We start from the raw sequence: 22,081 nt of genomic DNA, 5'->3' as shown, positions 1-22,081 counted from the left end.
TAGTTTCACCACGCATAAGCCCCTAAATTGCCTATATAATGCGCCGTCTTTAAAAATACCGAGCGTGTAAAGTTAAACATTTTATTTTTACTGTGGAACATATTATTATTCTTTTAACTTTCATTATATAGGTATTACACATTTCTTTAAAACTAAAATAATTAATAAATGAGACAAAATCGTGAAATATTAATAATATAATACATATTTTTTTTTAATTTATCGACTTTTTAAAAATATTTGAGGACGTTTTTAAATTTTGCGTGTAAAATCTACCTAATTTTGTATGTAATAAATTAAATGGCTATTGTTTTAACTGAATATTTTTTTTAATTATATACCTATTTAGTAATAATTTTATACAATTTATTTTTATTCTAAAATTGTTGTCATATAACTATAATTTTATTTATTTCTAATAGTAAATCATTTCTTATGTACAAACGTGTTAAAAAGTGTTTGATAATATATAAGAACTAAATATGCTAAATAATATGTCAAATAGAAAATTTATAGACAAATACAAATCATTATTATTTTATTATTTGAAATTTTTTTATTATTACTACCTTTCATTATTTTTCAAATACAAATTTAATGTTATATACCTAGCTAATGGTGATTAATATCTTAAATTAATTTAAATAAATCTTAATTTTTGATGTAAATTGATAATAATTATACTAACAATAATAATAAAAATAATATTAATAATAATTTCAAATAATTATTGTAACGAAATAACTCAGTATTGGAAATTTAATAATACTATTATTAGTAAATATTCACTTTATCAAAATAAAAATAGATACTAACTGTATTTAGGTTTTGTTTATTCAATGTACTTGTATACGGTATACTACATAATATTTATTGCTTATAACTTATATTCGTTTATGTATATTTATGAATATATTATGTACATTTCACGAGTCTTTAATTTTCTTAAAACCCTGTAAATATAACCAGTGACATATTATCATGTAAGCTTTGAAAAATTATTAGAACTTACTCTTAATTCAAACTTTGGTAAACATTCTATTAAATTATTTCATAAGTCTCTCGTAGACTCTTGCAAAACTAAAACTCTTAAGTTTCTTGGTTTCTTGGTTAAAATAATGCTATAAGCCAACAGTTGAGTATAACTCATAATATTCTGGGCCCCATAGTATACAGTTGTTTGTTCATATGTTGTAATTTTTGTTAAGTCGTTTGATGGACTTCATAAACAAAATAAATTTATACTTTAAATATACATAGCTTTTAATTTGTATTATAGACAAGATTGTCAATAGATGATCAAATCCTTTCCGAGAAGTTGTATTACTGTATGTATTCACATATACACTATAGCTACCAATAAATTTCAATATATTATATTTAATTAATTTCACTTTTGAAATTAATTTACTGTACTGTTTTACACAGTAATATTTATTTTGATTTCTAATATTTTTTAGTTAAAGACTGAAAATAATAAAACAATTTAAAGATCTGTTTCCTTAAAAATACTAAATACTAAATTTATATAAATATTTTATCATAATTTAAATGTCAAATTCCATTAAGTATTCAAATAGTGGTGTGTAAATTTCAGTGCATAAACAGTTTACGGGTAGAAGAAAACATTATTATAAATCATAATATAGTTGACAAGTGGGTATACAAGTTCAAATTCTAAGACACCCTGTACACACAATATAATAGCATTAGTAATTCCCGAGGGTTATGCTGCTGATATTTGGCGCAAACCTGTAATATAGTAGTACCATACAGTTTTCGATTTTAAGATTTCACGTATTCCTAATTTATTAACAACTTTACAGACTTACAGCCCATATAATACATAATATAGTGAAAAGTAACAACGATATATTCGAATATAATAATACATGTGATACGGGTAAATCCCGTCCAATCCCGAGAAAACAGTGCAGCACTTAGTCCGAGCAATGAATAAACGACTGTATACTGCAGTTTTCGTTCTTTAAAACTGGATGATTTGAAATAAAGCAATATTTAGACATTATTTTTTACTACTATTATACGTTTATAATGTGGTCTGGTCGTATTAATGTGGTCCATTAATACATATAAATAAAAATTTATGTTATTATCCGCAATAGTACTGCACACCACGCCACGGGATATACAACGGTGTCAACCACTAACCATCAGCGTATTGTATTACGATAACGCCGTTCACGGCTTTTTAAAACTTTGTCTCTAGAGTCAAGTCATTAATTCGGCATTTTAGAGATGAGGCCATTAAAATAATATTATTTTATATAAATTAGCATATCGTGTATCGTTTTTAATTTCCTAAATGTTAATTTTTATTCGTGTTTTGCGTGGTTAGTCATTGCTTTCAAAATATGTCTGTACTTATCGAACTATATAAATTTATTTGAGTAATACTATGAAGTGAATTCATCATCATTATTTTACAATCTGTGGTTTTAATATTCAAATTTAATTTTTACTTAGTCGTTTGGCTAGTTTTAACACTGTACCTATATGTAATTTTTACTTGCAATGTAATAAGTAATTGCAACTTTATATGCTTACTCGTATATTTAAGTTTGATCTAAATTTTAAAGTAATCGTAGTACATAATAATATGTTTGCTGTAAAACCTTAAAAAAAAAAAAAAAAGAAATATTGAAATTATTCTAAGTAAGTTTGAATTAACAAATAATAAAACAATTAATTTTCAATAAGAAGTGTGAGTATTATTGTTGATATAATAATACATTATTTAATTAATGGTATTATTATTTCTGTATGCCATACATCACTTTATTTAATATAATATTATATCGATTAGGTTACAAAAAAGGAGGTATCCTTAAATTTTCTGCGAAAGTCTATATAAAATTATAGGCTCCTAAAATTCCAATATATTTTACCCTAGTTTTTATCATGAATAATAATATGAAAATCGAATTTATACTTTCTATAATATATGTGTACCGTGGCGTAATTATTATAATTAAATAAATTTATAATGCAGTTTATAGTACTTACCTGTTTTGAAACGATCACATAAAGTACAGCCACGCCATGGTTAAATGATATTAAAAATAGTGTAAAATTTCTATTGAATCGTTATGAAAAACCCACTTCCACTGTGTGTATCTATATTATATATTCATTCTTTATCTCGCTGTTTCCACCTATAATGCCGTAAACAAAAACATACGTAATTTATAATATACGTGTTCTACGTGAATAAATAAATTGTTCTCGTCCAGTCATGTATTTTCGTGTTATTACCTACCTACCTATCGTATAAATATTTTTCTCTTATATTAATAATATACCTATTATATATAAGTACACCGCCTAGACGCAGTTAACAAACGAATAGTTAATCACCATAATAATAATATAAGTATTGTATTTCCGCTAAATATTTTGATTGTTTTAGGTGAAATACGTGAATAGAAATTAAAATCAATAATTTGGAAAATAATTCTACTGGACTTTAATGGTATATGCTGTTGATACAAATAATTTATAAAATTTCTGATTAATGATACCATCGTATGACCCTTATAAACTACAGCCATCGTTACATATTAGATACATCATACAAGGTGGGAAAATACGACGAACTCATATTATTAGTTATCTATTCAGTTATAAATTTATAATAATAATAACCATTATTTACCGAATAAAATTACAATTACAATTTTAACAAGACAGTGAAATTCAATGTAATGAAAATAGGTATAATATTTAATACATAGATATTTTATAATAAATAATAAATAATTAAAACATATTATAATATAATATATATATAAGTAACTAACTAAACCCGTGAACTTTGTAGCCCGTTAAAAATTCTACTTAGGTATAATATGTCTCTGCAAACTGTGTGTTAAATTCGTTGGATTTCTGTCCGTCTGTTAGTTTGTCCTTTATGCATTCCTAAACAGCTGGACCAATTGAGACGGAATTTGATACAGAGACATATTAGACCCATGGGCAGAAAATAAGTTAAGTTAAAAAGTAATAGACCAAACCCCGTGGGCCGGGAGGACATTTTGAAATTTACGATGGACATTTTTGTTTATAGATGGTTAGGCATATGATTGTTTCCATAATTAGTTTTTTTTTAAAAAAACTGACAATAAGTGGCCGTGGGCCCAATAAGAAATATAAATTTAACATTTCTTACGATTTTTCACGTGACATGAACTTACTAGCTTGTTGAATACCGGGATGGCTCAAAATAAGGACCATAGGTAGGTTTATCATACGTCCGGATTTCGTTCAGACAGTCCGGATTTCAAACATCTGTCCCCTCTGTGCAACGGAACTGATGTCCCTATTTGATCTAAAAATATTATGGTTACCCTAACCGTAGGGCCTCCTGAGCTGAAGACTGCTGAATATTTTACAATATGTTTACTTGAGTAATTGAGTAGGTAGTTAAATTATTATTTACTGGGTATTAACAGTTATATTCTCGAAATATTGAGGCTGATTGTAAGCTGACAATTAAGCGATTAACCTATTCAAACATTTCAAACAGCTATATCATGATTTATTTGAAATATAAACATATTATATAATATACATGACTACGTCGTAAACTAGGAAAAAAACTTGAATGACACCAGCTATTCGTGGACAGTGGAACCTTCTTATCAATGTTAACGATATCATTTTAGACATTTAAAAACAAAAACAAAATGTTTATCTTCGTTTTATTTTTGTGATAATATTATCACAGAATAGAGACGAAAATACGAAATTCACGTGTGTGAGTAGTTGGGGACGTTGGAGTGCAACTTCGTAGTTCGTACACGTAAAAATTCACGAATGAAATTTAATACTATTTCGATATAAATTTGAAACAAATACAACATCACAAATTTCTTAAATCATTATAAACTGCAGTGACTTTATTTAATATAAGTATATCAATAATTATTAGTTACCCTATAGCGTCATTGAGTGTTGGACGTTGATATTCGACTATTGATTGACTGTGAGTATTGGCCAATACTTGAGTTTGTCAACTCACTGACTAGAATACCTAAGTCTAATTTTTAAAAAATACAAACTGATTGAACTGATTGACTCAAAATTAAATCATGTCATCTCAAGTTGAAAAAACAAAAAAACCATTTGATAAGAAAAAATGGAGAACAAAAAAATACAGCAATAAACAAAAGTGTAAGCATAATATACAAATTATTCAATATGTTAATATGTAATATACTAATATCTTATTTTTAAATTTGTTACTACATACATAATTATGCATACATAAGTCTTAAATGCAACACTATATAATATAAAAGAAAATCTAACTTAACAATTTTTTTCCAAATTTTGATCCATAAAAAATTAATATTCTTATTTCTCATCTCCGTGCACTATTTTAATGTTTTGCACATAATTTGCTATTATTTTTAAAACTATTATTATATTAAGCATTATAAATTATGTCCAATGAATAACAAAAGGTTAACTCTTGTTTCTAATTAGGTATAAAAAAAATATTAAAATGTACAGTTGTATATTATCTCAGAAATTGCTGAAATAAGACAAAAACATCTTATAAAGACGAATTAAATTATTTTTATATGTATTTTCTCTGCATTTTATTTATATTAAAGTCATATTTTACTTATTTTTTTATTTTTTTATTGTTCAGTTCAAGACTGGGATGAACGTCGCAAAAAGGCTGTAATTCGTGATTACTACAAAGATTTAAGCAAATCTGGTAATGAGAGACCTTTAGATCCATTGAATGGTAAAGATGCCAGTCTTACTAAGCAGCAAAAGAGGTAAAAAAAAAAAAAAAATGAAATATTAAATTATTTAAAATAAACATATTAATTATATACTTACCAGTCTCTTTCTTGTTAACTTCTTAAGTCCTTTGATAAAACCTGATTCCCATGACTGGTATACTTGTACAATTATTTTTCACTGGTGCTGTTCCCAAGGATTGTAAGTAAATGTGACACAAGTCAAAGAAATGACCATATTACTTGTATTACTTATCAAGAATACACCAGTCGTGTGAACACCATAATCGTACACTGATCAAATGTACAATTATTGCGTATTTGCCGTGGAAATCCGGCTTTATATGAAAGGTTTTTTTTTTTCTAGAATCCTGTTTTGTCTTTAATTGTTAATTATTATTTATGGACATACGTCACACGTCTTGATATTTAAGTATTGGTCAGTTATCTGCTCAAAACGTAACTACCTATGTTGACTTCTAAATTATTATTGAATGTGTCTATGTTAAAATATTTATAAACGTGATGTTTTGTTTTCAGGCTAAATCCACATAAAGAAGCACAAGAACGTTACAATCAAATACAAGAAGAAAAGAAAGCAAGGCGCCTTGAAGCATTGAAAAAGAAAGAAGAAATTCGACAAGCACTAGATGAATATAAACAAAAAAAGAAATTTAAAAATAAAAAACTTGGAAAAAAAACAAAAAAAGGTCAACCAGTTATGAAAGAAAGATTAGAACTATTATTAGAAAAAATACAAGCTAGTGTTAATACATAATTATTGTTTTTATTTTTATTGATAATTTTATATAAAAAATACTATGATATTGTGAAATACTGTATTTTGTCAACTTTGAAATTGTATAAAACAAATAAACTTTTGACATTTATGATTTTTTTACAATTTTAAAAATTAATTATTTCTATTAAAAATAAAGTACAAAATCATAAATGATTTTTTACAATACAAGTTTATCCATCAGATTTTAAGATAAAATTATTCTTAATCTATATCAAACGTATTCTTCTTATTTTGTTAAATGTTCATAAACATTTGATTAATTTTTAATTTAACATTATATTAAAATACAAATACAAACAATATTTAGAATTAAATCCTTTAAAACTTGCTCAAAATCAATATTGTAAAAACTGGAAGCCCTTATACCAGTTTAATATTTTCAAGATAAAGTGTATCATAATCAAAAATCATTTTCTTATTAAAATGTAAAATGTAGTTAAAATATTTATTAACTATTTACAAATACATATTTTATTTTATAATTTATTATGTATTTTTTGTTGGTCCAAGGAATGTGCTTACAATATTGAATCGTTTTTTGTTAAAAATAGTTCATACTTCTACAGAACGTACAAGGTTATCAGAAGAAAAAATGTTACGACTTTAATATATCTAGCTACATTTGTTCAACACTAATTTAAAAGTTCAGTCATCACTTTTCAAAAGAATGATAAGAAAAAAGGCCAATAGTATTTATTGCACCACTAAATCTAAAAATTAATTAACACTTATTTTAAAATTTTATAAATTGTTTGCAGGATCAAAATAGTTAATTCTAAATATTTTTAATTTTACTATATTGTGATACATACTTTACATTTATTGATAGTTATATATTTACATAATTGCAATATTACAAATATTAATTGTAATCTAAATTCCATTTATAAAAAGAAGGTACCTCTTAAACCACTAGTTTTAATCAAGCAACAGTCAAATAACACCCGTTGGTTATCCTTACCCAGTCAACGATCTGTATGCTTGCAATGTAATAAAGTAGCAAGTCTGCTGAAAATTCTTAACTTGAATGAAGTAGTAATTGTATTTTAATTAACATATATTTGTTGCTTTATAATTTTTAAGGAGACAAAATCTTAGTGCTAATCATCAAATTCCATATATTAAAAATATTTTTATAAGTACAAAAAATGTATATTATTTAATCATATCTAAAGATGTGATATTTAGAAAATATTTATTTTGAACACATTAAGTTAATTTATTTATACTAAGCTGTTAAATTGTTTACTTAATATAACAAAATTAATTAAAACAAAAACAATGGTTAACCATACATTAACCAAACATGTATCTAAGAAAATATAACAAAATACAATATAGAGACGAGTTTACCAAACAATTTGTATTTGCTATGTACAAAAATGCAAACATTGGGAATATAATTTTGATATAATTTATTTTCTGTACATTTAGATTGGTTAAAATTATTAGCATTAAATAACTGTATTTATGAAGTCTACAACAATTAATATTATAGCAGGCATTATAGTAATGAATAAAAATAATATTAACAAAAAAAACATATTATGGACCCAATAGACATATTAAACTTTTTTATCCTGACATTGATTATCAGTCTTTATTTTATTAATATATTATTATAGCCCATGGTTCTTTTACCATAAAGATCGACAATTATACTAATAATTAATAAAATTGAATCCTTGAAACAAAAAAAAAAATCCAACATTGATAAATTGTAACTTAACCATAAAATATCGTATATTAAACCAAATTATGTTCATAAATTGTCATTTTTTTATTATTATTATCATTATTATATTTTCTGATCAATATAAACTTTATAGATTTTAAAACATTTTATACAAACTGTTTACACATAAATTTATCAGAAGTTAATTAAAGCATGAAAAATATAAATTAATGTTATTGCTAACACAATAAACACCTTGGTTGTAAGGCAAAATTATTTCTAAACAATAAAAAGAACTAATATGAATTTTAAACATCAAGTAAATACAAAAATAACAGTAGGTAATTTTATTTTATACAGTCTTTATTATGATAAATAAAATTATTTAACGCAAAGACGAATTATAATCAAAATATCATAAAAACAGTTTGTGGATTGTGATATCCCTAAAAAAAAAAAAATACAGTATATGAAAAAATTAGCCTACAATAATTATGCGGTTTTTACTATGTGTAATGAGTTAACCTTCTTGTACATGGTGACAAAACTCAAAGGTTTTACCGATTTGTATAAAATGTAGGTATTCTTTTTAAAATATAAAATACTTGAATACACAAATTCTAACGTCTCTTAGGATAATGAAGGTTATCTCTTCTCCTACGGTCAGTCTTTTGAGACCGTTCCATCTCCGCAAGATGTTTACGTCGTTGGTCTTCTTTCTCTGCAATCTGTTCCATAGAAAGAGGAGACCAATAAAGAGTTGGAGTAGTTTTGGTCTTTCGAAAAAGCTCGTCTAAACTTTTAGTAGGAATACGTTCTGGTGTTTTGGATTTTGACTTCTTACGTTTATCATGTTGATCTTTTTCATCTTTTCTAAACTTTTTATCCTTTGTAACATGAAGATCATCATCAGATATTTTTCTTTTAATAGATTTATCATCTTTTTCACCATTCATATCTTCCAACTTACCTCTATCCCATTCGCGTAAAATAAAATTATTATCTACCTGTGTTCTAAGTTTCTCTACTTTAGACTCTTTTTGTTTATCTAATCGTTCTGGGTGAGTTCCATTCAAAGCTTTATTTAATTCATCTTTATTAGTAAAAACAACTCTTAAAAATTTGGGATTGGTTGAAGGCCATTGGGAATCATTGAGTGCATATACAGTTTCAATGGCTTGCTCTTCATTTTCATACTCAACAATACATTGGGATTTAATTGTATCCATCCAAAATCCATTAGAAACAATTTTTCCAGTTCTTTGTAACAAATCTCTTAGTTGACCAACCGTGAATGGCCTAACAAGGTTTGTAATACGAATTACACTAGAAGTTGTTATACGCTTTACAGAAGATTTTTTTTTTGGCTCTTCTTCATATTTTTCTTCTACTAATGATTTATCAGATTTATTATCATCATTATCTATGAAAGGTTTTTCTTCTTCTTCTGGTGCTTCATAATCAACCGCTTCATGATCAATTAACATAGTATCATTAAGTTCCATAGGTTCTTCAACATCTTGTTCTTCATCTGAATCTGTCCTTTGTATTTCTCCTTCTTCTGATCGATACTCACCATTATCAGCATTAAAATCCCCATTGGATTCTATTATAGTACCCAAAGTAAATGGACTTATCGTTATAGGCGTTCTTGTTTTACAAGAGCCCCATTTACGTTTAGGGTGTGAAGACAATGGTTTTGGCATTTCATTTAATTCTTTCTCAGCGTCAACCTGTTTTAAATTAGGTATATCTGATGATGAAACATTATAAGATTCTTCAATTGATTTAGTTTCTTCACTATCTACTAGTTTAGATGCATCTTCATTAATTGGTATAGGTTTTATTTCATCGACTGATTCAGTTTTACTTACATCAACTGAATTCAATTCTTCTTCATAGACTGGTTTAGGTTCGTCATCAATTAGTTTAGGATCTTCATCGTCAACTAAATCTGGTGATTCAACAGTTAATTGTACAACATCTTCCATTTGTTCTGAATCATTAATATAATCAGATTTATTGACCTCTTCTATTATTGTATTATTAGGTATTTTATTTATGTCAACATTTGATACACTTTCTAAGACTTCAGATGAACTTGGTTCATCTACTACATTTTCAATGGATTCTGGAACAATATCCTGAATCGTTTCACTCAAAGCTATTGGAGTATCAATAACTTCTGAAACATTAACAGAGTTTTCTTCTAAAACAGGTTCTGAAACATTAACAGAGTTTTCTTCTAAAATAGGTTCTGAAACATTACATTCATCAATGGATGGACGGACTGTAGAGTCTGAAAAATCTTCAGATGAATTTGTAGGATTAGTTGACTCTACCGTAATAGCAGCAGGTTCTAAAACTTCTTCATGAATTGTATTTTCTTCAACTTGAGTTACATTAACTGCATTTTCATTAATAGTTATATTTTCTACAATAGGTTCTTCTTTGGATGTTATAAATTCAGATGATACTTCAACACTGTCTATTTGATCATTATCAATATTTTCTTCATTTGAAGGGATAACAACTTGAACTGAAAATTAAAATAATACAGTTTAGAATTATTAACTTTTAAAAAACTAGAAAAGCTGTTAATTTATTAGTGAAAAATAAATCTATAAACATTAAGAACATCTTTAGTACTAGTATATGGATAATATTTATTAGAAATTTTCTAAAGTAATTTCTTAATTTAACATGACTGTTAAATTAATAAAATATTAGGAACTTAAACTGTATTAAATATAAAAAAATAAGCAATTTAAAAATTTAAAAATAAATATTATCATTAATTGTTGATGCAATATTACTAAATACAATTTACACATAATTTGAAAAGAAATTAAGACAATTAGTTTAATAGCATGATAAAAATTCTAAACTTTTACTAGTTATATACATTATTATATAGAACAAATTCAGATTCTTAAAATAACCAATAAAAAACACTAAAAATATTTGTTTTATTGTTTTTTTTATACAGTAGGTAGATAAATTGAAAATAGAAATTTTTAGAACACTGTTATAATGTATTTAATGCATAAAAAAGTTATTTAAAAAAATGTTTGATTAAAAAAATATGTAATTACCTACATACCAATTAGATGAAATATTTAATATGATTAAACTCATAATTTAGGTACTATTTCATTATTTCAACAACTATTATTTAATGTATAATATTATACTAACATACGCAGTAAAATATGAAGTAGCATAATAAAATTTGTTAGTGCAATAAAAAACTAATGAACAAACTCAATTTTTCTAATATTATTTATCATTACATGGTTTAACACATTACTTAGCTTTTAAACAGTTTAAATTTTTGGTAATCATTACAATTATTAATATTATATTGAATATTTGAGTGTAATATGAAAAACATTTGTAGTTGGCTAATCAACAAGAAAAATATAGGTAAACATCATTTTAATTGAAAAAATAGTTGAATGATGTATTTTTATATTATTATTACAAACTACCAGATCTAAAACATGCCTAATGAAAGCAATGAAAATTCTTAAATAAGGTTATTAGTATAAGTGTTAATGTAAATATCTTTAAAAAATACCTTGCTCACTAGAATCAACTATGTTTTGTTCACTTTCTTCAACAGCCACAGTACTTCCAAACTGTTCTAAATAATTTGTTACACTACCATCTAACATAGATGGGTTTGTTGAACTGCTAGCAGCTTCTTCTTTTTCTCTTCTTTCAGCTGAATATTTAGCTTCAGCAGCTTGTTCTCTTAGTAAATCCTTAGGCGAACGCCTCAAACTAATTTTCAACTTCTGAATATCGCCATCTGATCCATTGGAACATTCGACTTTCCACATACCAGTGGTGTTCTCTTCACTGCAATCATTACTTTCTGGCTTTGGTAATTTTATCGTTAATGCAACCTTTCTTTCACTCTCATCAACTCTGCTAGAAGCTCGAGTTTTGCCAACTTTAGGGGGTGGCGGCACATCTTCTACTGATGTTTCAGACGTAGAGGAATGACGTCTAGTACGACGCCTTGACGTACGTTCACGTTTCGGCTTGCGACCGGTTCTTTTGCTCATTTTATGACTTTATAACAATATCTTTTGAAAGGTTCACTATCATAAACCCACGAGCACAAGGGACATTATAAACATTCACAACATATATTTTCAAATTAAAAACTCACTGACAGTACTTACTACAGCATAACGGTAAATTTAAGTTCTTTATTTTACAGTACAAAACTTACAAAAAGGTTTTTCCACACGTCGATCCATTTATACGAAAACTTAACGTAATTTATGTTTTGGAAATTAAAAAACGAATCAATAAGCACCAAATTTTTGTTGTACTCGAAACGAAACGGCGGCCATTTTAATCGTTTATCAACACAAACACATTTACTCGACATCAACTTTCTCCATTTTTTTTTTTTTTTTTTTTAATTCGTACTTAAACCAAAAAGTTTTGTCAAAAATAATTTATCTAACAATACATATTGGTTTTTAAAAACTAAAATAAATCAAATACATAAAAATTAGATTTAATTAGAGTTTTTTGGTAAAAATGTAAAAAATATATCACAATAATTGTATGGCGTAAGCAGTTGGTAAACTTGTCAAAATAATATTTGATAACTTTAATCTAGTACATGAGTTATTCCATTGGTCAATGTAGGTATAACACGACTCGATTTTTTACCTAAGGCATAAATCAAAATACCGACTATACCATAACCGTATCAGAATTCAGAATAATCAAAATCACTCAATCAGAATAATCAGATGTCTTGATTGTTTTTAGATTAAGAATAAAAAATGATCTCTAAGTTGATGCTTTAATTATTTTCACTAATTCAGTGCTTCAATACACAATAGTAACATGTTCATAATTAGTAATTTTATTTGTAATACCTACTAATGTCTATATTATAGTTTAAATTTGAATTTTTAAATTACAGTTCCTTTAAATTGATATTAAATTAAGATAGCAAAGTTTTTATTTTAAACAAGTATGTAAACTAATTATTTATAAATATGATTTAATCTAGACATAATTTTAATCAATCATTTGTTCCTAAATCATCTTTATACACAAATATGAATTGTCACACCCATGACAATAAAATCTATTTAAAAATTAAAATATAAACTGAATATTTCACTAGAAGTATTCAATATTTAATTGGTCTTAATCATCAAATCTACTGTGGCAGTTTTTACTTCTGGAAATAAGGTTTACTTTTTAATTGTTTTATCCCCTATTTATAGTATTAAGAAATATATTTTAGATAGATATTGAGAATAAAAAAAATATGTTTTAAATAAATAAATTATTATTTAGTAAACAATATGTTCAAATAAATCTTATTTTATTTTATGTCTTATACCATAATAATTACAAAATAGCAAAAGTAGACAAAATACCTATTATAAAATGTGAAATAAACAACAATTTGTACATCATATTTTATAATAAATAATGTTTCAATTTAACTTGATTGATTTATGCATGTTTGTATAATGAAATACAATTTTTTTTTCAATTATTCTTATATAGTTCAATGTTTTCCACTTAATATGAGTAATGTAATGTCCATTGTAATTTACTATTAACTATTTAAATTGATTTTCAATTTTTTGAACTGTGTTTTATATTGGTTTTTTTTATATCATTAGCAATGTAAAATTTAAATAAGAGTTTATATTCAATCTCTCAGAATCAATTTCCTTATTTTCAGAAGTATGCTGGTCCAACAGAATCTATCATTGGGTTTCAAATGAATTATGACTTATTGAAATATTGTTGAAACCATGAAATTTAAAAAGCAAGTAGAAACAGTTTTACAAATGATAAAGGAAAAAGCACAAAACAAAATTTCTAAAACAAATAGTTCACGTACCGAATTATATAACCGACTTGCAGTTTATCGTCCAGAATACGATAAAGTTGTTTCATGGTATGAACGAGTTACTGGTTTAAGTGAAGTTCGAGTAGCCCAAGATAGAGTGTTGGAGTCTCAAAAACAATTTATGAAAGCTCAAGATAGAAGAAGAGATGTATCAGTAGAACTAAGAACAATTCAAAATAAACTAAAAGACCTACGAAATGAACTTCTTAATACTTCTAGAGCAGAAGATAGGTACATTGAATTAGTTACACAGGAACATTCATTATTAAAACAAGAAAATTCTATCATTGATCGAGTTAATTATTGTGAAAAAGATGAAAGAGATAGTTTCATATTGCTATCTACCACCTTAAAAGACAGTCATGACCGAGAAAGAATACAAGCAGAGAGAACTAAATATGTATCAATTGTTGGCTCGATTCTTGGTACTATTATTGGTATAATTGGAAGCACTTTAATCAATGCATGGAAAATGAATGAATTCAAAAGAATGGTGTTAGATGCCAAATTGGATTCATCAAATTTAAATAAAAATGATCAAATAAAACATTTATTATTACAAGTTGAAAAACAAAATAAAATGTTAAAAAAAGCACAGTTAAAGTTAAACTCAGATAAACTGACAAGTATCGTAGAGCCAGACTGGAAATATACTGATCGTGATGTTATTATTCTAACAACTATAAATTGTACTATAGTTGCTCTATCAGCATATTTAGTGTCAAAATTGTTTTAATCCATAATATTTAAAATTTGGTTTTTATTATTATTAGTTTTTATTTTTTAATAAATAATCTCTCCATTAAGTATTGAGTTTATTAAGTGTTACCAAAGTTTTTACTTGTTTTAGTTATTTATGTAATTACTTATGTATATAAATATAATTTATATGTGATAATAAAGTAATATGATAATCGTAAACATTTTCAAAACAATTGAAAGTATGATTTAAATTTTGATTGTAACATAAATTAAAATATACTTTAATAAGAATGTAAGTGTGTTATTTAATCTATAATTATAGTTATTAGCACAAATAATGTAGAAGTATAGGACTATTTGCAGCTATGATTATGTTAAAACAATGTCTTCAATTACCTAAACTTACCTATTAGACACTATAATTTAAATATAAAGGATTTAGGATACAAAACATGATCCAGATGACTGGACTATATTATAGCCTGCAGGTTACAACTGATCATCTGCAAGATTATAATAATTATCAAGACCTTCAATGAAGTTTAAAATGTGTTAGTTACAACTCTCATAGATAAAATGAGTAACTAAACATTTTAATTAAGTTCTTAAAATATTTTACTTCACTGTATTTAAAAATAAAAATATGTTTAACCTACAACTTATTATATACTTATAAAATATTTTTATTTTTTTATAAAGAAAAAAAAATATGCTATCTGTAAAAAATTGTATACCATATATTTCAAAAAGTTAGGAAACCTAATTACTGTATGCCTATTACAATACCTGCATGGAACATCAATCAATAATACTACTACTACTGTACATTTAAAAATTTTAAATGTAAAATATTTAATTAGGTACCTCATTAACTATATCATATTACCGTTAATCAGCCAAAATTAATCTTGTGACTGTCTCCAAACTCATTGAACACTCTGTATAATAAGCATACATTATTATGAAAAGAAAAAAAATTAATTGGTACTTTGCGTAATCTTAAAATAAAAAAAGCTCACAATTAGCTATTAATATTCAAAAGTCAATGCCAATTGTAAAATTATGAAATAGATAATATTCATGGTTACAGGTTTGATATTATTGATATTAAACTATTTATATTATATGGCTCAACTTTAATGGTACCTACCTATTAAGTAATTTTTTTGGTATCTAATCAAAATCATAACATTATAATTTTTTAAATGTATATGAAAATTAAAAAAAAATTTCACAACAATTTGGAGCAGGAAGAAGTAGAAGTGCCTCAAACTTTTTTGCCAGTAAGCTAGTGAGGCAAGAATATTTTATAAAAAAAAAAGTGCCCAACATAACTTGTCATTGCATCATCAACATGATTACCTATATCGCTCAATGCCATGATGGGGAATTACCCCCCACACAAATGTCACGATTTCATTAAAAATGTATTCTACTACAAATTCTAGTTACACTTCAATAAAAAAAATTCTCATAATTATGCAAATTATTAAAACCTACCGAATCCTATTCTTAATTTTTAGATTCCAATGAATATGTATTCGTTTTAAAATGAAGTGTGACCTCTTTTTACGTCTGTGTACATAATAAGTAATCAAAGAAATTCTTCGATTTTCCACTTAGTTATAGTCTTTGGAAGTTAGCAATTTTATGTTTTTTACACATATCTATTCAATAGTTAATACCTACACTATAATTTAGGTACCACGCTTTTCATAATTTTTTTTCTTTTTTGGTACTTATGTATATTTTAACTTGTTTAAAACCATGATACAATCAGAATAACTAAGAATAATAACAAAATAAAATTTTGTGAGACTTAAGACTTAGTCATTTTTTTAGTGAAAATTAGAATTGTTGAGCAATGAGCAGTAAAATTACAACTATAAAAAACGACCAACTCCAAATGGCTATACATTTAGGGTAGATAACCTATACCGTAATAATATATCGTTTTTTTTTTTTTTGAAAAACTTACCAATATTTTCATGCTGCTAAATAATTGTATCAAAAACTACTCTGCGATGAAATGATGCCCAATCTACAGCAGTATGTCAAAGTAACATAAGTATATTAAAATTAAAATGCCAAACTTGAGATCCTCCGCACGGCATTATTAAGCAATATTCCATGAATTCGTAAAAACGTGATATCGTAAACTTTGAAAAGCTACTTCTTCAAAAGTAAGCCCGAGAGATAAATTCTGATTGTACCATCGTTTTTAACTCGTCGAGTTACATAGGTTTCGATAAAAAAAAAAATCAAATTAACGAAGGAGAACTAAACTGCATTTATAATAGATTTTGGAGCCCGGTGCCAGATTTTCAAATTTTCCGCAATTCTATAAAATTTGAAAATTAAATTTTGTATTTTAGTTACCACCTTAATAGTTAATTATAATACTTTTCCACTAATTCACTACTCGATACCTATTTAAGGGGGGTTGATAGGGTGTATTATATCGAAAAAATGACTTCACGGGAATAATTCTCAGACTTCGTAGAATTGTCGGATTTTGATAACTATATTTTTGTTTAAAAGAAGAAGACTTTCTACAGACCACATCGAACTCCGATTTTAATTTATTCAAAATAATAGTAAAATATAATTTATATAAAATTGCTTAAAATTGAATTGAAAAACGGAGATCGATGCGGTCTATAGAATATTACCCTCTATTAATCAAAAAAAAATATTATCAAATTTGGTTGATTCTACAGAACAGAATACGTATTCCCGTATAGAGCTTACTTTTGTGTACAAAATCGCATCGGCGCCGGGCGCCTGAAACCGAAGAGTTTAGTTGAAAAATATAGGGACAACATAATTTTGCAAGTATTTTGTTAAATTTATTGAAGTTTCTCATAAAATTTAATAGTCAAAAGTTACTAGGTCTATTTATTTTTTTATTTTTTTATTTTGCATAAACATAACCAGAAAAATTAAAACCCTTAATTTAGTTATTTAATTTAAACTTAAATATCTACTACCTACATAAAAATAATCAAAAATTTAAATGCATCAATAATTAATGTATTTAATAATTTTATAAATAATGTTGTGATTAATAACATGTAACAGTAAAAAGTCCCTGCAATTATTCTTTTTTAATTTATTATCTTTCTACCTTCTCTATGTAATAATTTAATAACTAAATTCGTTAGAGGAAAACATCATTATTTTTCATTTATTCCTATCCAATTTTGTCAAAATTTAAACTTCATGTTTGAGCATTACTAATTTATTAAAGATCAACAGGTATTAAAACTTATGAATTATGATATACATTTATAGGTTTACTTGAACTAAAAAGAAAAAAATTATAATAAATTATTGTTTGTGATGTCTTAGAAGCATCAGACATCTAATTTGTATAGAGTTAGTACACTATATACATATTTAATAACAACTGACAAGGTTATAGGTGTATGTATACCTATTCAAATAGTTTGAACGTTAATAGCTATAAGGAATAAAATGTATGCTTAAAGGGCCTAAATTGAAATGCCGAGTACAGAAAATAATTATTGGTAATTATACTTTACTTATCTTATTTAGAGATTTTAGTTGGTTTGCGTGGTATGTATAAGAGGACATATTATTATTTGTTTTTGTGTTTTAGTTGTTTTGCGCCTTTAAGGGAGGTATTCTTCAAAAAATAACAAAATTGTTTTTGCTGAAAAGCTCAGTGATACATTGTGCGGTGACGGTAATTCAGTTACCGCGGTATAGAAACATCTGCAGCAGTAGCGCTGCTGCACAACCCTGTAGAAGAAAATCAATAAATTAGACAGCCCTACTCGAAATTCGCATAATATCGCGGCCGTTCCTATTATACTTCTTAGTTTTATTCTGCATTAGAACGTCAACAATATAACACTGTTGTTATACCTATCCACGTAATTCAGAGACAGTTCGTACTTTTACGATTTATTTAAATAGTATAAATAATTTATTAAAAATGATATAATATCTTATATTTACCTATACCTTTTTTAATTCGATTTAGGTTTAATGTTTTTAAATATTTAATTGCTTATTTAAATACCCAAACTTATTTAAGATTTATCATATTTTATAGATTTTTCATAAAAACCGTCCAATATGGAATTTAAATTTGATATAAAAGATTTAGCTGAAGGAGGAATTGTAAAAATTGATCATTCTTTAACACCACTTGGCTATGAAGATGATGAAAAGTATGAATGAAATTTGTGCATTTAAAATTATGTTACCAAAAATATTAAACTACCTTCTATCTCAAAATAATTTTTATAAATAATAATTATAACTGTTTCAGCTTACAAAAAAAAGTTGCAATGATTATTGATGAAATGGGTAAGGCATCTGCCAGAGCTCAGGATTTAAAAATGCCTATAACAACAGCAGAAAAATTATCAAAATCTGATCATATAGTATATTTACTGTCAGAACAAACAAATGAAGAGTATGTATTTTATTTTTCTTTAGTAGATATCTATGGTATTTAATATTAAATATTAAGATATAAACATACATTCATTGCTTTACACTAGTTACACTATTACCTACAATATACACTAATTGGTTGGTACCTATCTAATCACTACCTAATATAATATTTTTAGAACATTTGTCATTGTTGGAATTTTGAAAATGGGCTGGAAAAAATTATACCTCTTTGATAAAAAAGGTTCTCGCTCTGAAGCAATGGTATATTGCTTACTTGATTTTTACGTTCATGAAACTAGACAACGCCAAGGATATGGAAATAAACTATTTGAACACATGTTAAAGGTAATGCAACTTTAATATTTTCTTAACTTTTTTAAACATTTTTTAACTGCTTTTACATTTTAGGATAATGAGTTAGAAGCAAAACAATTAGCTATAGATAAACCTTCAAAAAAAATGTTGCAATTTATGCAAAAACATTATTCTCTTAAAAAGTTAGTAGATCAAGGAAATAATTTTGTAATATTTGAAGAGTTTTTTGATAATCCAGGTAATATACTGTATACTTGATTAGCTATTATGGCTGTATATATCACATATTATTAACTATTTTTATATTTTTATTTTAGGATTAACACAACTAAAAGATAAATTTGATAGGTAAAGTATTTTTAATCAAAAAAAAAAAAAATAATAATAATATGATATTTGTGATATTATTATTTTAATAGTGTAGTTATTAATTACTTAATAATACAATTTGAATCTATTAAAATAAAACATATATGTCCTTATTTGTTAATTTATTTATTATTATAATATAAAATTAAACAATTATTGTGTTTGGTTATTTATGTCACAGTACAAATGGATACAGAAGCAAACCTACATATGGACGCCATGCTGCTAATAAACACAATGACTCCATGTCTGATGTATGGATAATTATTAATTATTTAAATACTTTATATTACTATGAGTTAGTTACAATACTACAAGTGTGAATAAGCTTATAAATAGAAACTGAAAAAATAAATGTAATGAGGTATGATTTTATGAAGAGTATTAAATAGAGAAGTGAATGATGTATTCTTGTTAGCGGAATCAGGAATATACAATAAAAAAAGTTGAGGTATATTTTTAAAAATTATGTATATATATATAATTTTCAATATTATACCAAACAACCAATGTATTATAAAGTAATTAAAAAAATAAAATAAAATTCAATAAATGTTTGGAGGAGTCTGTGAAACAACTTGTAAATGTGAAGCAAGGTTCTGAGGCTGAGTTTTTGTAGTGCTCAATAGTTGTCGAGCTATGGGAGTTCTGGTAAAATGAAAATGAATTTCAACTACCTATTAAAATTAAACTCTTCAAACAAAAGTATATTTAAGAATATTAAATATTGATCGAATGTTATTTATTGTTTATATCAGTATATTATTTACTAAAAAAATGTTAATATTTATTTAATGGTAGATATTACATGGGGCTGGTAGTGCAACTAGATTGAATGACAAATACGTTGCTAATGCTGATATGTAAGTAGCTAATAAAAGTACCTGATTTTTTTTTAAATCCAATTTATTGAATTTTTCATTTACAATTACATTTAAATCATTATTTAGTTGTTCAACTTTTTTTTTACATATTAAACAGCATCAATAACAAATTCAAGGATAACAAACCAAATCTCGTCACAGTTCTTCCTTCAGAAAAAGATGTAAATGACACAATCAACGGGAAAAAGGGTGCTCCACCAAAATTGGATCTAAAATTTTATCATTCACATTTGTGGTAAAAAACTTTTATAAATATCAGATATTATATCAATAATTGCATTTTTAGCAGTCTTATTAATCTTTAAAATAAGAAGCTTTTTAAACTTTTTATACAATTACTTATTTAATTTAAATATATTATATATAAATTAATTAATAAAAAAATACAGTACATAATACACACTATATTATAATTAACAATATAATATATAAGTACCTAATTAAAATGTAGGTATTATTTCTACATGCAAGTGCCTACCAAATTAACTTATCATTTTTATTTTATGTTGTATATTTCTAAAGTTAGTTTAATGTTTTAATTGTGCAATTATAATTTTTATTTTTTACCTTAAAATTATTATACATTACTCTTGATGATTCAATTTTATTATATAGATATTAGATAAAAGGTACATTTTATATTTATCTGTGATTTAATTTTCATTAATTTGTTTTGATGTTACCTATTGTTGTCTGAGTTATGTTAAATTATAGTTATTTTTATTTTAATACATGTGAAGTAGAATTATGCTTCATAAACTTGTTTGTTTTTTATATAATATACCTATTGTACCTTATAATATTGCTGATGAGATGTATAATTATTAATTAGTTATGTTAATTACTAAGCATATATAGTTTGTATCTACCTAGGTGTCTCATAGTTATTAATTTAAAAAATTGTAAATGTTTTGCACGAATATCAAAAATCAAAGTTATATTGAGTTTGTTAGGTATCAAGTTACTTTTAACCAATAACCATTAGGTAATTAAACATATTACAATATTTGAATTAGGCATACCTACCTATACATTTTTGTAAGTATGTTGTATAAAATATACAAAAATAGATAAGTAGGTATGTGTATTATAATTTATAAGTTTTTCCTAATTTTCAAACTTTAAATAAAAACAGTTTTGTAACACTTACAATAATACAAAAATTATAAGCCGTATTTATATTTAATTTGTATTTTATTAATGACATTGAATTTGTTTAAATAA

At 25.3% G+C, this 22,081-nt stretch overlaps 4 protein-coding genes and 1 long non-coding RNA gene across 8 annotated transcripts; 3 read left to right on the top strand and 2 right to left on the bottom strand.

Moving 5' to 3' along the window:
• Nucleotides 1-828: 828 nt before the first annotated feature.
• On the bottom strand, nucleotides 829-4,644 carry LOC126549677 (uncharacterized). Its single transcript, XR_007603804.1, has 4 exons — nucleotides 4,215-4,644; nucleotides 3,028-3,176; nucleotides 1,013-1,220; nucleotides 829-953 (listed from the first exon to the last, which is right to left on the bottom strand). It is a non-coding gene; the product is annotated as an uncharacterized LOC126549677 (long non-coding RNA).
• A 149-nt stretch (nucleotides 4,645-4,793) lies between these two features.
• LOC114132532 (thyroid transcription factor 1-associated protein 26 homolog) lies at nucleotides 4,794-7,061 on the top strand. Its single transcript, XM_027998015.2, has 3 exons — nucleotides 4,794-5,193; nucleotides 5,678-5,810; nucleotides 6,315-7,061. Exons 1-3 carry the CDS (start codon nucleotides 5,112-5,114, stop codon nucleotides 6,550-6,552), a joined length of 453 nt encoding a protein of 150 aa, XP_027853816.2. The 5' UTR covers nucleotides 4,794-5,111; the 3' UTR covers nucleotides 6,553-7,061.
• Nucleotides 7,062-7,615: 554 nt separating this feature from the next.
• On the bottom strand, nucleotides 7,616-12,793 carry LOC114132525 (apoptotic chromatin condensation inducer in the nucleus). Of its 2 annotated transcripts, none has more exons than XM_050199665.1 (2): nucleotides 11,841-12,793; nucleotides 7,616-10,790 (listed from the first exon to the last, which is right to left on the bottom strand). In XM_050199665.1, the coding sequence occupies exons 1-2, from the start codon at nucleotides 12,322-12,324 to the stop codon at nucleotides 8,872-8,874; spliced, it is 2,403 nt and encodes an 800-aa protein (XP_050055622.1). In that variant the 5' UTR covers nucleotides 12,325-12,793; the 3' UTR covers nucleotides 7,616-8,871. The 2 variants fall into 2 exon arrangements, with proteins under 2 accessions (XP_050055622.1, XP_027853806.2); XM_027998005.2 differs by having other exon boundaries at nucleotides 11,832-12,790.
• A 151-nt stretch (nucleotides 12,794-12,944) lies between these two features.
• On the top strand, nucleotides 12,945-15,154 carry LOC114132526 (mitochondrial potassium channel-like). Of its 2 annotated transcripts, none has more exons than XM_050199666.1 (2): nucleotides 12,945-13,256; nucleotides 13,986-15,154. In XM_050199666.1, exon 2 carries the CDS (start codon nucleotides 14,059-14,061, stop codon nucleotides 14,890-14,892), a length of 834 nt encoding a protein of 277 aa, XP_050055623.1. In that variant the 5' UTR covers nucleotides 12,945-13,256; nucleotides 13,986-14,058; the 3' UTR covers nucleotides 14,893-15,154. The 2 variants fall into 2 exon arrangements, with proteins under 2 accessions (XP_050055623.1, XP_027853807.2); XM_027998006.2 differs by lacking the exon at nucleotides 12,945-13,256 and adding an exon at nucleotides 13,284-13,480.
• A 3,109-nt stretch (nucleotides 15,155-18,263) lies between these two features.
• LOC114132549 (alpha-tubulin N-acetyltransferase 1-like) lies at nucleotides 18,264-22,038 on the top strand. Of its 2 annotated transcripts, XM_027998036.2 has the most exons (10): nucleotides 18,264-18,388; nucleotides 18,481-18,771; nucleotides 18,940-19,057; nucleotides 19,159-19,305; nucleotides 19,466-19,634; nucleotides 19,698-19,842; nucleotides 19,922-19,952; nucleotides 20,155-20,227; nucleotides 20,775-20,836; nucleotides 20,955-22,038. In XM_027998036.2, the coding sequence occupies exons 3-10, from the start codon at nucleotides 18,963-18,965 to the stop codon at nucleotides 21,094-21,096; spliced, it is 864 nt and encodes a 287-aa protein (XP_027853837.1). In that variant the 5' UTR covers nucleotides 18,264-18,388; nucleotides 18,481-18,771; nucleotides 18,940-18,962; the 3' UTR covers nucleotides 21,097-22,038. The 2 variants fall into 2 exon arrangements, with proteins under 2 accessions (XP_027853837.1, XP_050057221.1); XM_050201264.1 differs by lacking the exons at nucleotides 18,264-18,388; nucleotides 18,481-18,771 and adding an exon at nucleotides 18,849-18,867.
• The last annotated feature ends 43 nt before the right edge of the window (nucleotides 22,039-22,081 follow it).

The sequence above is a fragment of the Aphis gossypii genome, chromosome 2 (assembly GCF_020184175.1).
Source record: "Aphis gossypii isolate Hap1 chromosome 2, ASM2018417v2, whole genome shotgun sequence".
NCBI classification, from domain to species: domain Eukaryota; kingdom Metazoa; phylum Arthropoda; class Insecta; order Hemiptera; family Aphididae; genus Aphis; species Aphis gossypii.
Note: the sequence above shows the minus strand (reverse complement) of the source record. Positions and strands in the feature narration are given on the sequence as shown.

Bases quoted from the DNA above. Each gene is read 5' to 3' on its own strand.
- LOC114132549 (XM_027998036.2), top strand. From the start codon at position 18,963: ATGGAATTTAAATTTGATATAAAAGATTTAGCTGAAGGAGGAATTGTA. The intron at 19,058-19,158 runs GTATGAATGAAA...TAACTGTTTCAG, and splicing joins GGCTATGAAGATGATGAAAA to CTTACAAAAAAAAGTTGCAA. The intron at 19,635-19,697 runs GTAATGCAACTT...TTTACATTTTAG, and splicing joins TATTTGAACACATGTTAAAG to GATAATGAGTTAGAAGCAAA.
- LOC114132532 (XM_027998015.2), top strand. From the start codon at position 5,112: ATGTCATCTCAAGTTGAAAAAACAAAAAAACCATTTGATAAGAAAAAA. The intron at 5,194-5,677 runs GTAAGCATAATA...TTTATTGTTCAG, and splicing joins ATACAGCAATAAACAAAAGT to TTCAAGACTGGGATGAACGT. The intron at 5,811-6,314 runs GTAAAAAAAAAA...TTTTGTTTTCAG, and splicing joins CTTACTAAGCAGCAAAAGAG to GCTAAATCCACATAAAGAAG.
- LOC114132526 (XM_050199666.1), top strand. From the start codon at position 14,059: ATGAAATTTAAAAAGCAAGTAGAAACAGTTTTACAAATGATAAAGGAA.
- LOC114132525 (XM_027998005.2), bottom strand. From the start codon at position 12,324: ATGAGCAAAAGAACCGGTCGCAAGCCGAAACGTGAACGTACGTCAAGG. The intron at 10,791-11,831 runs GTATTTTTTAAA...TTTAATTTTCAG, and splicing joins AGTTGATTCTAGTGAGCAAG to TTCAAGTTGTTATCCCTTCA.